This window comes from Lagopus muta, chromosome 18 (assembly GCF_023343835.1).
Source record: "Lagopus muta isolate bLagMut1 chromosome 18, bLagMut1 primary, whole genome shotgun sequence".
Classification (NCBI taxonomy): Eukaryota; Metazoa; Chordata; class Aves; order Galliformes; family Phasianidae; genus Lagopus; species Lagopus muta.
This window is the reverse complement of record NC_064450.1, coordinates 10,504,379-10,521,160: the sequence shown is the minus strand read 5'-3', so window position 1 is coordinate 10,521,160 and position 16,782 is coordinate 10,504,379. Positions and strand designations below refer to the sequence as shown.

The 16,782-nt window shown below is 47.5% G+C and overlaps 1 protein-coding gene across 4 annotated transcripts in view; it reads left to right on the top strand.

Moving 5' to 3' along the window:
• The window catches only part of HID1 (HID1 domain containing), a 26,957-nt gene extending 10,175 nt beyond the window's left edge, over nt 1-16,782 (top strand). For 2 of the 4 annotated variants that reach the window (XM_048964793.1, XM_048964795.1), the window contains 16 exons: nt 2,271-2,384; nt 3,897-4,003; nt 4,387-4,503; nt 5,232-5,454; nt 5,851-5,907; nt 6,004-6,144; nt 6,549-6,639; nt 7,285-7,436; nt 8,644-8,722; nt 9,367-9,531; nt 10,646-10,873; nt 11,340-11,473; nt 13,251-13,331; nt 13,768-13,859; nt 14,102-14,260; nt 14,709-16,782. In XM_048964793.1, coding sequence (XP_048820750.1) covers nt 2,271-2,384; nt 3,897-4,003; nt 4,387-4,503; nt 5,232-5,454; nt 5,851-5,907; nt 6,004-6,144; nt 6,549-6,639; nt 7,285-7,436; nt 8,644-8,722; nt 9,367-9,531; nt 10,646-10,873; nt 11,340-11,473; nt 13,251-13,331; nt 13,768-13,859; nt 14,102-14,260; nt 14,709-14,772 — 2,004 coding nt within the window. In that variant the 3' untranslated portion in view covers nt 14,773-16,782. The remainder of the gene's footprint in view (nt 1-2,270; nt 2,385-3,896; nt 4,004-4,386; nt 4,504-5,231; nt 5,455-5,850; nt 5,908-6,003; nt 6,145-6,548; nt 6,640-7,284; nt 7,437-8,643; nt 8,723-9,366; nt 9,532-10,645; nt 10,874-11,339; nt 11,474-13,250; nt 13,332-13,767; nt 13,860-14,101; nt 14,261-14,708) is intronic. The other 2 variants (XM_048964796.1, XM_048964794.1) reach the window with 2 other exon arrangements.

Below are 16,782 nucleotides of genomic sequence, written 5' to 3'. Positions count from 1 at the left end.
GGTGCAACTTAAGGCCACTGCCTCTTCTCTCACTGCTGTTACTGGGGAGAGGAGTGTTTTGTTTTCTGATATAGTTGCCTTTAGGCTCTTTAGCTGTAAAGAGCTTGCTTTTGTGAAGGAATTCCCTTGAGTCTCTCTGCACTTCCCTGTTCTCTGGGCCCTGCCAGGTAGCTTTGCGGGCGCACACTGGGTGCTGTTAAGCCCTTTCCAACCTGGAGCGTGTTGGGACCACTCTTCCCTTACTGCATCTCAGCAAAATAAAATCTCTCTCCCCATATTCCCTGCATATAGGCCTGCGAGAAACGTGTACTACAGTGAGCTCAACCTTTAGTTTGAAATAAACTAATAAAGCTCTTACCTCCCCTGCTGGAAGCTGCTGTTCCTACAGGCTGAGTGTCAGGAGGAAGCAGCTGAGCTTGCTGGCAAGGGATGATGAATAAAGCCCCAAGAACATGGGAAGGGTGGGGTCATGTCTAATCAGCTGCTTTGCTGACTGAAAGCTGATTTCTGCCTTGGAACTGAAGAGGAGGATGATATGCTCAGACAGTTAGTACGTATCTCTGTGGTTATCCTTAGCCTGCCCCATGATGCAGTGATGAGTTGCACAGGTCCTGGAGCACAGGACTCTCCTGTAAAGGCTGAGGGATGGGTGTGGGTGGATGCAGTCCAGAAAGGGTCTGGAGCACGGGCATTATGAGCAGTGGCTGAGGGAGCTGGGATCGTTTAGTGTGAAGAGGAGGAGGTTCGGGGATGACCTTATCGCACTGTACAAGTGCCTGCAGGGAGGTTGTGGTGAGGTGGGATTCAGCCTCTTCTCCCACGTAGCAGCGGTAGGACGGGAGGGAACGAGGGAACGGCCTCACGTTGTGCCAGGTTCATGTTGGACGTTAGGAAATACTTCTGTGAGGGAGTGCTCAGGTGCTGGAATGGGCTGCCCAGGGAGTGGGGGAGTCACCGTCCCTGGAGGGTTCGAGAAACATTGAGATGTTGTACTGAGGGACGTGGTTGAGTGGGGGAATTTTGGTGGTAGGTAGACTGGATCATCTTACAGGTCTTTTCCAACCTTGGTGATTCTGTGATTCTAAGCAGGTTGCTGGGATTAGACCGGGACTGTTAGGGTTATGTTGTGCTTAGGATCAGGATGTGTGACGGTTTTTTTTAAAAAGACACAAATCTTTCAAGAGATTGCTGGAAGACTGTGTGCCTTCCCTGTTGTTTTGAGAACTATTGGCTCCTGTGTCTCCCATTTTTTGGATGCCGTGGTTCATAGAGCCTGTGGGGACTTTTCCTGGCAGCTGAGACTTTGTTAGCAAAGATCATTCTTGATTGAGAAGTCCCCTTGGACCTTAACTCTAGCCTTGGCAGAAGCATCTTTGCTGCCTGATGGCTTCATCTGTCCTCTCTGGGCTTCTTACATCCGGGATCTGTCTGATGGTGTTTTCCCTGCAGTTGTTGAGGCAGACGTCAGAGTCACAAGACTGTTATCTTGGGTAGCTGCCTGCTGTGACTGCAGCGCTGTGTGTCATGTGCAGGCTGGCAGAGATGGATGAGCTCCTGCCATTCCCACTCCCTGTCTTTCCCTGCAGCACCTGTGTGGTGAAAAGGTGTGCTAGACAGGATGCTCTTTGACAGGCAGGATCTGGCAGGGTTTCCTGTGGCAATGGTTGCAGAGAAGTAGCCATTCATGATTGAAGTAATTGCTTTGAATGCTGGAGACAACAAAATCCCTCTGCTGTCGTGCTTGCTCTGCCATGGCAGGCTGAGGTGGCTCCTTGCTGAGCTGCGCACCACCTCTCCTTCTGTGGCTTCCAGTTCTGGGCAGCCCATGCAGGACTTTGAGCGGTTTTACACTGTTAACACTGCTGCCTGCCTTCCTCCTATTGCTGTCTCTGTGCACTGTGCAAATTGCCTTCTTCATTTCCTGTATAACACTGTTCTCTGTAGTGATTCCTTTCTTTCCTCCTCCGTAAGCAATGCATCTCCACGTGGCAGTGTGCAGTGCTGCTGTTCTATTTCCTTAAGAGCTGTAGGCTGGAGTACTTTATCCACTGTTTGGTCATGTTAAAGACCTTGTTCCTATATAGGCATCACTCTCCAGGGGGGAATTTCTTGCCTCTCCTGAGTGGGTTTTGCATGTTTCTTCCTCTAGTTCCTCTGTAACTTATTGTGTATTCACGGAGAGTGCATCTTTTCTTGCTGTTTAATAGTGTTAATGTATGATCTTTGCTAAGCCTGTGCTAACAATACTCTCTTACAATTCTCACATTTAGGGAGATGAAGATGATGAAAATGCCCGGCCGCTGGCTGAGTCATTGCTCCTTGCTGTTGCAGATTTGCTCTTCTGTCCCGATTTCACTGTGCAAAGCCACCGGAGAAGCACGGTGGTGAGTTGAATCATGAGGTTATCTGCACAGAGATAGGTTAGCTGCGTGACGGGGGACTCTAGAAGACCCCAGCAGCTTCCTTACAAATCTTCAGGCAGGAAAACATGGAGTCACTGAGCCTGAACACAAGGTGACTGACACTGATCAGCATTTAGCGTTCAGCGGGTGGTGTCTGTGTCTCCTAAAACAGGTGTTCTGGGATAGCTGGGTGAATGTCAGCTGGGGAGACTAGTGTTTTTCCCTGCACTACAGCTTGCCTGTCAGGAAAATGTGGTCATGCTGGCAAATATCTGCTCTCCTATTGTTTCCAGTAGAGTGGGGACCTTTAGCATCTTGTTCCTCTCACTGTCAGCTTGATTGTGGAGGGAGATCTTAGGTGCTTCAGTCTTACTAAGAGTTGTTCTGAGGAGCTGGATGAGGAACCTGATGGTGGGTGAGCTCCAACCTGTGTAGGAGCTGAGTAGAGAGGCAGGAAAAGCAAGGACTGTCAAGGAGGCTGCAGTTGGTTCTGTGTTAGCAGTAGTTGCTGTCAGCATACTGGTTTTGTGGGAGTTGTGGCTGGCGTGCTAAGCGCATTTTGGTTGCCCTCAGTGAGATCATTACCACTGTGGGAGGGAGGAAAGTTATGCAGCAGGAATTCAGAGCAATTAAAAACTGTCCTCTGGTCTGCTTTCCCCAGCTAGAGGGAGGAAAAAAGGTTGGTGGCAGAATTTGCTTAATTAAACTTAAGTAAAGATGCAAGTATATTATATTCATCTGGGCCCTTGCTTCCAGTCATTTCTTGAGGGTCAGCATGTGGTTTGCAATGGCTTCTTGTCTCCACAAGGCTGCTTCAACCTAAGCTCAACTGGCCATGACAGAGAAGGACAGGCTGCCGTGGTTTGCCTCCTCAGGCTGCAAAGCATGAGTTTGGGAGTTGTGCTGGTAGCTGGCAAGCGGCTGCGAGGCTTCTTACTGGAAGAGGGAGCATACTTGCAGTTATCTTCTTGTTTTACCCACTGGAGAAGCAAGTCACAGCATCATGCACTTTTAGTGTAAGTTAGAGGTAATTTGCTGCTTCTCTTGCCTTTGCACCATGTTATGTGTGTAAAATCAGTATGATGCCTTCTGAGATAAGGTGGAGGTGTTGAGTGGGTACTGTATCTCCATGTGATGCTCTTGATATGCAAAGGGAAAACCCTGACCTGCACTGTGTTTCACGAGATGTGGAGGAAAAGAGAGGAAGTGGCGATATATCCCATAATTAGAACAAAACATATCCTGGATCTTTTGGTGCTGGGTGCCAATTTCTAGTGGCTAGCACTGTGCCTTGGCATGCTGGAGGAAAAACCTTGTTCTGCGTGGTGTCCAGTGCCTGGGTAGGTGCTGTCTGAGTGAGGCTGGTGCGTGCAACTTCAGCATCTCTGCTGGTTTTCTCCTCTTGTTGACATGGAGCTGAACTGCCTTGGATATCTGTAACCACTGTCAACTCTTGCACTTGCCTGTGCTCTGACCTCCTGTTTCTCTCCATAGGACACAGCAGAAGATATCCACTCCATTGACAGCTGTGAGTACATCTGGGAGGCAGGAGTGGGCTTTGCTCACTCTCCACAGCCTAACTACATTCATGACTTGAATAGGTAAGAGGGTTTGCAAATGGAATGGAGAGATGCTGGGTCAGGACATTGGGGGTGTCTGTGGAGATGGGCTCTCCTTGCTTATTGAGGCACTTGTGACTTCTGCAGAGCCCTTGCCCCTTTCCAATCCATCATCTCAGGCAGCAAAGAGAAAACTGGTTGTGTTTTGAGTAGCTTTTTGTTGTATGACATGGGGAGTTGAAGTGTCTGTGACAGAAACGGTCAGAATGATCGGTGCTTATGAATGAAATGCTGCTGATGAAATGGACTCAGCTTTCTATAGGAAGTACTTCTTAGATGGGACTGAGCTTTTCTTATATGTTGCTGTGGTGATTGTACCTCCTGTGCTTCAGTCCAGGACTTGGCCTCTTCTTCCCTTCTTTCAGGACAGAGCTGCTTAAGCTGCTGCTGACTTGCTTCTCTGAGGCCATGTATCTGCCTCCTTCTTCAGACAGCAGCAACACCAACCCCTGGGTGCAGTTTTTCTGCTCTACTGAGAACAGGTGAGGGTGTAAAGCTGAGTGCTAGAAGGAGAAATAGACTGAAATGTTTCCAAAGGAGTACATTGGTAATGGGTGGCCGTAGGACTTGGACAACAGCCCCTAGCTATTGGAGGTAGCAAGTCCTCCTCACATCTCCATTAGCATCTCTGCTTAGTGATAAACCTTCCTCATCAGCAAAGGGCAAAACTGAGTGAGGTGATCGCTGAAATTTGATATGGGAGTGGTCCTTGTCGTGTGGGACAGGCAGATGCATTCCCCTGCTGTAGATCCTGTTCCCTGGTGGGAATGGTGGTGTGGCACTTCACTGAGTCGCTGTGGTGGTGGTGGCAGGTGAATACTGCCCTCTGGTGACATCGTCTCCTCTGGGACTTTCAGGTGCTCATCAGGGGCCACACAGTTTGGTCTTCATGAGTATGGAGAGCTTTAAGATCCTGTCTCTCTTTTCATATTGTTGCATGGGATTTCTCTGGGAGGCCACGTGGTCTTTTTTTTTTTAACCTCCTTTTCTTTTTAGCTCTAGTCCAGATAACCAGTGGGAGATGAGTGTCAGCTCTTGTTCCTGTGCTGCTCAATCACTGGTCACTGCCATAGATTAGAATTGGGTGGATAGAGAACATGCTCGTCTTTTGTTATGATCCCAAAATCCTGGGGGGGGATGCCTGTCTCTCCCCAAGGCAGCACCATTTGCTTCCTGCTTCTGCCTTCTGAGAATGTTTTCTCCTGCCCAGACACGCACTCCCCCTCTTCACCTCGCTCCTGAATGTCGTCTGTGCCTACGATCCGGTGGGTTATGGGATTCCTTACAATCATCTGCTTTTCTCTGACTACCGTGAGCCCCTGGTGGAGGAGGCAGCCCAGGTGCTGATTGTCACTTTGGACTACGACAGCTCCACCAGTTCAAGTCCCACAGTGGATGGCACAACTACTGGCACGGCCATGGATGATGTGGATGTGAGTGACCCTGGGTATTTGCTGCTTTCCTGAATGCTGTGACCCTCTTATACCAGCCGTTACTGAATGCAGGGATAATCTGTAGGGCATAGCAATGTTCCTTTCCTTAGACTGCTGTCTCTGGTCCAGTCCTCTTCCTTTCCTGTAGGACACTAAGTGACAATGGGCGACCAAACCAGAAGGTTTTGGTCACTGACTTAAATCAGGAACACTTAAGTAAAAATTCCCTGAGTTTACTGATTCTGGAAGTGCTCTGTCTCCTAGCGTTTAGAACCGGATCATTCAGAGAGCAAAGCTTAAATGAGGGATGTGAGCCCCTAGAGCTACTGGTTACACTTGGCCCCTGACTAAATCTTGCAATTCCATAAGCATTTCATTCATTGTCTTTGAACACAGCCTCCAGGACCAGACAATCTATTTGTGAATTACCTCTCAAGAATACATCGAGAGGAGGTAACGTGCTCCAGTCCTGAACTACTTCCTGTCTGACTTCATGCTGGCACAGCTGGCCCCAGGCCCACCGCAGTCTCTTTCCTGGTCTGTTGGCAGGATTTCCAGTTCATCCTGAAAGGAGTGGCCCGTTTGTTATCAAACCCGCTGGTCCAGACCTACCTGCCAAACTCTGCCAAGAAGATCCAATTCCATCAGGAACTTCTTGTTCTCTTCTGGAAACTCTGTGACTTCAACAAGGTATGGAGCTGCTTGTTGAGCTTTGTCGCTCCTTGCTTGATCCCCAGAGCCTGGTGCGGCTCTGGCTGGACGGAGCTCTGGCGGGAGGTCCTGGGGCAGGTAGCGAGCACTGACTGTGATACTCCTGCCAGCAGCACTGCTTCTGTGGTGGGCTGGGACTGGTGGTTCTGGGCGCCAGGGAGAGCTGGTGAGAGGAGCTGCAGCTCTGAAGGTCACTGCTTGAAGCCAAGTGCAGGAGCAATTATTAAAATAACTACAGATAATGGAGATAAAGTGTTAGTGCATATCTCAGCCTTTATGATGCGAGTCAGAAACTGGCTAGCTTGATGCTACCTAGCCTGAGCCCTCTGGATGGTGGATAAAGCCAGATGTTCTTAAGGTTGCCTGAAATCTTTTCTTCCCAGAAATTCCTCTTCTTTGTGCTGAAGAGCAGTGATGTTCTGGATATCCTTGTCCCAATCTTGTATTTTCTCAATGATGCCAGAGCAGACCAGTGTAAGTTGGTTATTTTCTTTATTTGGGATGATCTGTGCCTATCAGTTGAGCTAAAATATTTTTAAGATGCTTCCTGTCTACCACTGAGATTGCTGCTTGAGGGCATGTTACATGCCTTCTGCAAGCATGAGGGGGAGTAGTTCAGTTAGATGTGTGTTTGTAATGGACTTGAAATCAGGGTATGTCTATAGCACAGCGCATGGAAGGGACATCCTTAGCATGTGCTAATGCTTTTTGAGTTCCTATGTCAAAAGCTGCCTCCCTGATCCTAAGAAGAGGAGGAAAAAATGAGCAATTTTCTCTTGCCTTTGATTTAAATTAGTCATAACACCATGCTGGACTGCCAGAAGAAGTCAGATATTTCCTGCTACAGTAATTTACATCAAGAACATAACAAGGAGCATAATCTACCTGAGGCTTTGTGTTGTACTGCCTCCATACAGGCGTGAGGCAGACATGGGTACTGGCAACTGAAGGAGCTGTGTGTGGGATGTTCCTTATGAAGATACTCTGGTGTCTGGTTTCTCTTTCAGTCCCGTTGTGTTTCTCCTTGCTCCTCACTGCCCTCCTGTTTTCAGCAGTCCTTTGGCACCAGTGTGATAGTTTTTTGGTTTTGTTTTTCATGTTTGTTCTGTTTTTCTGCAGCACGAGTGGGGTTGATGCACATCGGGGTATTTATCCTCCTGCTTCTCAGTGGGGAGCGTAACTTTGGGGTGCGACTGAACAAGCCGTATTCTGTACGAGTGCCTATGGACATCCCTGTCTTCACAGGGACTCATGCGGATCTGCTCATCATAGTGAGTATAGCTCTAGGAGCTCTTTTCTTTCCATCTTTATCCTTGTTACTGATCCTTCATAGGTTACTCTTCCACTGAGCTGGAAAGCGTGTGGGGTGTATGCAAACACTGGTGGTTCATCATCCTCTGTTAAGCTGAGGTGATGTGTCAGGAGGGGGCACGTGTCGTGCAGATCTCAAAGAGCGAGGTCTGGGATGGAGCTGAACTGGTGTTTAAAGGACTCTGAGTCTGGTGCAGTGGGGTGGGTGGATGATCTCTAGCAGAGTTGAAGGCAGGAAATCTGACTGTGTTGCTGGCTCCGTCCCAAGTAACCGCAGTTGCATGGAGCACGTTTGACAGAATGAGGACAACAATGTCCTTACCAAGCTCAGCCCACAGCTTTGGGTTTCATTCATCTTGCAGTCGGTAGTGATGAGGGCCCCAGTACTGCCGACACACAGCTGTGCATTTTGCAGTACTGGTCTTGTGCAGTATTCTTCTGGCATGTTGGTGCTTATTTGTCAGGGAGGAATTTCTCAGCAGCTTTTGATTAAACTTTCTAAAGGAGATTACCACTAGAGGGAGGAGGAAGAATCCACCTACCAGAACTGTTCTCAATGCTACATGTTTTGCTATTACATTTCACTAGTTCTAGATCATCTGTGTTTTCATTATGCTGTGTACTCTGTATGTGTGCCTGCTAGAGGTGGGCAGGCCAAAAGTGGAAATGTCTGGACTGGGTTGTGGGGCAGCTGAATATTTCCATGCCTCTAAGCGTGTAGTTAAGAAATATAGAACAAACACTGGAGTTGGAAGTTTGCACTAAAATCAGACATGGTCATTAGCTCCTTGGTATGTCAAGCAGCTGTCATTCAGGTTCAGAGCCAAAAATCCACTGGAGGTGAAAATAGTTCTCACTTCCTGGTAACTTACTGTTGTCCTGGGCTGGCTGCATTTTGGAACAGCTCAGTCAGTTTCTGTTTGCAGTATTGTGGAGCAGTAATCATATCCCCAAAGGATTCCTTGTAAATAAAAGCTTGTGCTCTTGGAGCACGAGTCTGCAGTGAGAGCAGCCTTCTCCACCTGTGTAATTGTGGAGTATGCAAGGCCCTGCCTAGGAAGGAATGGTGTCAGGAAGCGATTAGTGTGGGGGTGGCATTGGTTTTGGTTGAGAGGGTGCTTTCAGTAAGGTTCTGCCTTGCTCAAGAACTCTTTTCCCTGCTTGTAGGTCTTTCACAAGATCATAACTAGTGGGCATCAGCGTCTGCAGCCTCTCTTTGACTGCCTGCTCACCATCATTGTGAACGGTAAGCACTACTGCATGGAGTAGCAACCCACAGAAGGGTCAGCTGCTCTTGCTCTGTCTGCCTGCATTCCTACCTGTGCCAGTCAACGTTCACCAGTGTTGGTGACCACTGGTGGAAGCTGACCGTTTCTATCCCGTGCTAGATGTGCCTGCTGCAGATCAGACCTGTCTTCAGGTTTATTGCCTGGGCTCCGTCAGGTGGGGCAGGATGACAGCAGGGTTCCTGGAGCCACTCCGGGGTGACAGAGAGGCATTTTCCTACCAGCCCGCTGACAGCGTTGGCAGTGCTGTTCTTCTCCAGCAGGGAGTGCCACATCCCCACAGTGACGCTGTCTTCCCTTGGATTTTACAGATGTTCAGGTGGCTCTGTGCAAGATTTTCAGAAGGGATGTAAGCCCTGGTGTATTACCGGTGTAAAACCCCACGAGAAATTCTGAAGACAGAAACATTTTCTTTTGTTAGTCCATATAGCTGTTTAGAGTCTTTTATTTTTGGAAACGTTTCTGTAGAACCCTGTTAGGCTCAGCCATTTCGTGAAGCTTTCCCAGAAGTGCAGGTTGAGGAGGTGGCAAAAGTGATGTTTTAAATGGTGTTTTTGTGTGGGTCCCTGGTTCTGTCTCTAATTTTCGTGTTTGCCTTCCATAGTGTCTCCGTACCTGAAGTCCCTTTCCATGGTGGCTGCTAACAAGTTACTGCATCTCCTGGAGGCTTTCTCCACCACCTGGTTCTTGTTCTCTGCTGTCCAGAACCACCATCTCGTTTTCTTCCTGCTGGAAGTTTTCAACAACATAATTCAGTACCAATTTGATGGTAAGAAACTTCTATATTCAGTGGGTTTACGCTACTTTAGTCCAAGAGAACATTATATGCAAATTCAGGAAAAGTCCAAATTAACGAGAATGGGGAAGAAACATAGCAACCAACCACATGGAGACTTGTCTGGGATCAAGAAGTTGGGTTAGTAGGTAACCAGGGCTGGGGCAGGGCAAAATGAGGTGGCAGCAATTTGTCAGCATAACCTCAGCCTTAACAGTCCATGGAATGAGATGGACAGAGGGGAAGGAGAAAGGGAAGGGAGCGCATGAGGCTCTAACACTAACTGGCTGGATGCTGCTGTGAAACTGCTCGTGTTGCTCAACAAAGTAGTTGAGGGAGCAAAACAACTTTCATCTTCTTATGTGTTTGACAGTATTGTCAGTTCTGCTCTGTCAGACTTGTGGAGCTGAAGGCCAAACAGTTCCATCCAAAGAAAATTCTAGCACTTACTGCCTCTCCAGGAAGTGCCTTATCCTTTCCCCCATGAAGGCATGACAGTGGTTTTGCTCCAGGAAATGAGAGTGAGGTCCCTGAGCCTGCTAGAAGCTCTTACTTCTCCCTGCTCAAATTTGATGTTTTGCTTTAAAACCACATGTCAAGAGGAGTCACTCTTTTTACCTGCTGGAACACTGGCAAGTGGTGGATTCCAGATCCTGAAACAGCCTTTGTGACTGTATTTTATACTGCAGTTTGAATGATGGCTTCATTCTCAGCTACTGTAGAGCTTATGTGATTTGGGGCCTTCTGACTCTCCTGTTTCTCCTCCCCTGACTCGCTTTGTGAGCTTCTTATTGAAAGTGGAAAATGTTGAATCTTTTCCTCCAGAACAGGCATTATGTGACTTAAAGTGTCATTTTCTTTCTCACATGTTTGAATATTGCTCTCTAACCAGTTTCTTGTCAACCTTCCAGCCTAGGCAAGATTTAACTTGATATTCTTATGGTTTATAATGGATAGAAGTTTACAGAACTCTGCTCTTTCTTCCTTGTGCCGTTGCCTTTGTGAGCTTGCTAGGTCTCAACAGCCAAGCTTTGTGTTGCCAGCGAGGTGGGCTGTGTTGGCAGAGCTGTTTGAGTTTCTCTGCTAATTTTGTGACTGTAATCCCCAGGGAACTCTAATTTGGTGTACGCTGTTATCCGCAAGCGGAATGTGTTTCACCAGCTGGCCAACTTACCCACGGACTCGCAGTCCATCCAGAAAGGTCTGCAGCGCAAGAAGAAATCCCCGGAGCCGATTTCTCGCACCAACTCCCAGGACGGAGCCTCCATGGAGGGGTCACGTCCTGCTGCCCCCGCTGAGCCGGGGACACTGAAGACAAGTTTGGTGGCTACTCCAGGTCAGCACTGGTTTATCTTTGTAACAGGAGAAAAGTTTGTTTTCGCTGCAAGGTACAGAGGACTCACCCTTTCACTGGGTGTGGGAAGAGATTAAGAGTTTACGTCTGTGAATGACTTACTGCCTTTCAGTCTCAGTTTTAGGTCGGTTTATCCAAGCTGAGGGCAGGTCAAAGTAAAATGCTGTCTCAGATTTAGTGTCTACATGACCTTTTCTCATAATTTTGACTTCTTGCTTCAATTTAACAGTATTCGTGTGAACTTATGTCCCTGTTGCATCAAGGAGTCTTTTCCCAGGGGCAGGTGAACTCCTTTGGGGCGATGAGATCAAGCCTGCATCTTGCTGCTCTTGTTGAAAGGAGAGCATTTCAGATTACAGCCGATGCAGGGAGTTTCTGTGCTTGGTAGGGCAGAGAAAGACATATTTAACTCACTTGCACTTCCGAGCTTTTTGTGTTTTGAACACAGGGATTGACAAGCTCACGGAGAAGTCACAGGTGTCGGAGGATGGGACCATGCGTTCGCTGGAGCCTGAGTCTTCACAGCCTCTGCCAGAGGGTAACCTGCCCTCTGCTGCGAGCGATGGGGAGCCCTGGAGTGGGGTAAGGGCAGGCACTGCCTATTCAGGCACTTTAGGGGAGCACCTTTGTGTCCTGGTCCTCCCTGCTGAGTTTGCTTGTGTGTCTGTGTGTGTAGATCTGTGGTCCCAGGGATAGTTGCCCTTCCTGACTACAGCACTGCTCTTTGTGTGTCTGAATGTTTGCTGTGGTGCCATAAAGCAGACGGGAGGTGAAGGGCAGTGAAGCAGTGGGTGTGGGATGTGCTGCTGGGAGAAACATCGCTGCTCAAATGGCGCCTCTGGTCGCCTGCAGCTGTCTCAAGGGATTGTGGTGTTTTGGACTGTCTGGACGATGTTGTCTTTTTGTGTTCTGTCCTGACTCCAACTTACTGAGTTAAATGAACTAATAAGAGACATTGGATGAATTTTAGGATCCTCATTTTTATGGCTGACTTAAGTTCCTTTTTTCATCTGTTGCAATGTAATTCCCTTATCAGCCATAAACATTTCAAATGTTTCTTGTGAAATGTTGAAGCGCCCTCACATTTCATTGTAATTCCATGTCACCTCTCCTAAATATATCAGCTGGCTGTAAGCCTTTGGGTGACAGCTGGGATGGAGGAAAGGCTGTGGGAGACATGTGAAAAGAGGAAGAGGGTAGAGTGACCTGAAGGAGATAAAGGGTTTTATGCTTTTATGAATTCTATCTTTAGAATCTTGATGGGGACAGGGTGCAGAAGCCAAACAGTAAGGCTTCGTCTGCAGACGTTGCAAAATAGTATTGCCATCTAGTCTTTGAATAAACTGGAATGAACAGTATTCTTGAATAGCCTGGAATCCATTTTAGTTATCCCTCTTGGCCTTCCCTGATGCTACTTGAAGGACCATGGTCAGCAAGATGTCTTTAAGCGTGCAGTTGATGCTGTCATTAAGGGAGATTTTTACTGAGAACTTGAAGGAGAAGGGTTTTCTTCTTCCAGCAGCCTCTTAAACAGAATCATGGGTCATTACGTGTCCAGCAGCTGGTTTGAGCTGTTCCCCAGTTGCAGAGCGCTGTTAGCTTCCAGTGTATTGCAGCACAGCTCTGCCCCAGAGCTGCTGTTTCTGGCTGCAGAGGTGACGTGAATGAGTGTGCAGTGACGTCCTTGTGACGCCAAGTGTGGAGGTGTAGAGCAGCTGCTGGAAGGAAATGCTGATCCTGTTTGTTTAGTAGAAAAGTCAGGTGCAGATGGTGGTAATGAACGGTCAAGCTGTATAGCAAAGGGAAAAGCCTGTCTGTGTTTACATTGTGCAGAGATTGATAGTGATTTTTAAAGGGCTTTCATTCTGTTCCATCATGAATATTGGGATGTTTCCTTGGCTGACCTTGAGAGTCAAGGTGGTAGTGATGTCTCTTATCCAAGAGAAATGAAACTGGGATGATGGAGAGAAGAAAACATTAATGAGTTGTGAACTTTTGGCCAGAGCCTTTGGAAGGTCACTCAGTGGTGTTCCTTTTTGGAGCATGAGAGTATTGTTCCTTGAGAGGCTGTGTTTTGGAGTTGCTGAGAGCCCACCCTTGGAGTAACACTCTTTTAGAATGTACCCAGAAGGGCACTGAGAAGTGCAGAGGGGTACCTCAGTGTACAGAGGTCTGAGAAGTTCACTGCGTCAAAGCAAATATTTTCAATAAGTGGAGGCTTTTGGGTTTGATCTGTTCTGGGGACAGACTGATTTGTCTTGTCCAGCAGTGCTCTGGAAAAATTGGTTCAGCAGACAGTGAGTTCTACTTCTTGCTCCAGTGTGACTTGGTTATCTTTTTGAATAATGTTTGTTGATAGGAAGTGTCACATCCCCAGCGGGATCGAAGGCGTCTCTCCAGTGCATCCTCCAGTGGGCTGTGGACCCCAACGCCTGACTGGGTAAGGAAGTCTGAACAGATGAAATAAATAACAAGAAAGAGTTGTGACAGAAATTACTTCTGCTCCACCCACAAAAAAAACCCTCTTCTCTCCTTCTCTGTTGTTTTTGTTTTTTGTTTTTTTAATTCACCTTCCCTTTTTCCAGAGCAAAGACTTCCTCTGAGTAACACATTTCTTTGGGAGGGTCTTCAACTTTTGGTCAAAGCTTCAGAAGTGTATGATCAGCTGCAAAGAAGTATTTTGTTTTATCTGTTAAACCGACGCCCCAGTAGTTTCACTGAGCGGCTCTGAATTCTATTGCTCCAGGATTTATGCTCAGCTCATCCATCACCTTTAGGATTTTTGTAAACATAATTTGTTGTAGAAACAGTGGAGGTACGTTAGGAAAACTACTCATGCAGTGCACTGATTTCTCTGTGGGCTTTGCTGCTCACAGGTGATGTCTTGGAAGTCAAAGCTTCCTCTGCAGACCATCATGCGGCTGCTACAGGTACTGGTCCCTCAGGTGGAGAAGATCTGCATTGACAAGTAAGTACTTTCCTTGTAAAGTATAATTGAAAGCCTTGCAGCGTTGGCCGAGGTGTTAATTTGTTTGTCAGACTTCTTGTTTCTCTGATGCATTCTCAGCTCCTTAGTCAGTGGAGAGGATGTTTGTTTTTGATAGCCATGGTCTGACAGTGTGTGTTTCTTTAGACTGATAGTTCGTGCTGCGGCAGTTCCGTGGCTTCTGTGGGACGTGCCAATTATATTCCTGTTCTGTCTGTTTACAGGGGTCTCACAGATGAGTCAGAGATCCTCAAGTTCTTGCAGCATGGCACGCTGGTGGGGCTGCTGCCAGTCCCTCACCCCATCCTCATTCGCAAGTATCAGGCTAACTCAGGCACTGCCATGTGGTTCCGGACCTACATGTGGGGTGTGATTTATTTGAGGTATGCCATCTGGATGCAGTCTGACTTGATCTTCTCCAGGCTTTCTAGAGAGAATTGCAGGCACTTGGCCAGCTCAAGATTATCTCTTGTTTAGAGGACAGAGAGATGCTTTTCCTCTAGCAAAGAATAGGGTGAATTAGGTCCAGAAGTTGAGTGGGAGAGGTGAAGGAAGTTGGTCTGGGAGTAATGCTTGATTGGCGTTTTGTGGATTTTCTATTCCCTGCTCCAACTTAGAGGGGATGGTGTGACGATTTAATGCAAAGCTCTGCCTTTGTGGAATCTTATAGATATTGTCACCCGTTTAAGTGCCGCTGTCTCAACCAGTGATATTCTTTTTTGCAAAGCTGAAGGCATTCTGTGTAGCCAGCTCCTGTAATCCTGGCTGCAAGATTTGAATTCCATGTACCCAGCCACAGAGAGTAAAGTAGATCTTGTCTTTCTCTCCTAGGAACGTGGATCCCCCTATCTGGTATGATACAGATGTGAAGCTGTTTGAAATTCAGCGAGTCTAAGAGAGCACTTACCTCTACTAAGAGAAATACACTGGATCTAAAGACCTTGCTGTGCGCTGCTTCATCACAGCTGTTCCTGCATTTCACATCCAGATGGGAGACCAAAAGGACAATCACTCCATTTACCTCCCTGTCATTTAAAGCTTTAATTGGGGCCTGTGTGGACATCCCTCCCCCAGCTCACTTCTCTTCCTTTACCCTTCACCTTGAACCCCAGGTGAAAGATGTCTAAGGGATTGTCCATTGTTATGGTTGCACTAGAAGTCAGATTGTTCTTAGCTCTTCTGTTATTTTGCTCCTGGATTTGGTTTGGAAACTGTTTTGACCTTGTCCTTGCCCTGGTCAGTGTCAGCATTTAATTGAAAAGACTAACTGTAAGTTGGGTGCAAGGGAGAAGCTGCTATTCCTGCAGGCAATGGGGTTTGGAAATGGTAGTTACTTTCAAGTGGCTCCACAGTGTTTCTGGGGCACACCTTGTGACTGCAGGTGTCTCCCTGATGTTGCAGTTATATATTGGTAGGGAAATCTTTCCAATCCAAATGAAAGAGGAAGTTACTGAAGGAAGAAAATTGTCTCAGCTCTGAATCTCTCTACTTCTTTCCTGGAAAGCTGCTTGAAGAGGTCCTTTAGTAGGTGGCACTCTGGTCTGGTAGGTGTTCTTTGGCTTCCAGGCCCAGCAACCTGTCCTTCATGGTCGAGTGTTGCAGTGGTGTGTGTGTGTGTCACTTTGGATTTGATTCTCATAAGCATACAGGAGGGAATGGACCGGCTCAGCGGCGACAAGGAGAAGAGATGGTTAGCCTCTATTGGACTTCACCAGCTGACTGAAGGGACGCTGTCACCTGGGTTTGAGAGGAACCGTATCCTTCTGACTCTGCTTGTGGAGCAGAGGGGTCTTTTGCACACTACTGTCTGAAGCCAGAAATTGAGGATGGCTCTCAGGGAAGTTGTGGGAGGAATTTGGAAGCTGTAGGAGGAAAAGCATCTCCATATCACTGGGGAGTGGAGAGTGAGTGCTGAGGCAAAATTTGATATTCTGGGCATTTTGCTAGTGACCAAGACATGAGGTCTTGAAAGTCTGGGAAGGCAGAGCAGGAAGCAGTGGAAGACTGGCTGTTGTTGGCATGGTTCAGCAGCATGTAGTTGCACGTTGGTAGGTGGAGTCATCAAACTGTATGCTCTGTGGAGAGGGGCTGCTGCCTTAGGCCTGTGAGGTCTTTAGACAAGGCAATGCCAAAGGCCCTGTCATGAGCTCTTCACCAAAGCTTAATCCGTGCTGCCCTAGTGCACTAGCCTTGGGTGTCACTGGGCCATCAGCTGTTCTAAGCTATGACAGACAAGCGAGATCACTCTGTGGAAACTGGTCTTACGCTCCTGTGTAAGGGAGGGTGTGCAGTCTTGTTCCTGGTAGCCCTTCCCTAAGTGCTGGAGTTACAGTGACGGCAACGTGGCTTTCATCTCCAGCACCTGCTGGTCTGTAGGCAGGTGGTTTTCTCCACTTCTGACACTGAAAATAGCCTGCAGTCCTAGGGCAGCTGAAAGCTGAAATAAAGCCTGGATGGTTTTTCTGATGGATAAGAAATACGAGAAATAGAGGTTAATTTCCTCACCTCTTCCCTGTTCCATCTCCACTCCGCTTTGTTATTTAGCACTACACTCATCCTGATGCAGTCTTTGGCTATCAGCAGGGTGAGATCTTTGTTTCAGTAGGAATCTCTCGTATATAAGAATGTGATTTGGTGGGGATGGCCTCTGACTGTATGGCACTCACACCTCACAGCCAGAGCGGGACAGCTTGTGTCCCATGTGCTTGCCTCTTCCCCCTGTGGATCTACTGACTCCTATGATTTCTTCCATCTTTTCTGCTTTATTTCTTTGTGAGTTCCTTTGGAAACATTTTTTGTTTTTCTTGGTGTTTGGAATCTAATCTTTGTTCTGTGAAAATCAACTTGCACTGTAAACTATTTGCTTAATTACAAGTGAAAGATAAAGATTATCTGAAACATGCAA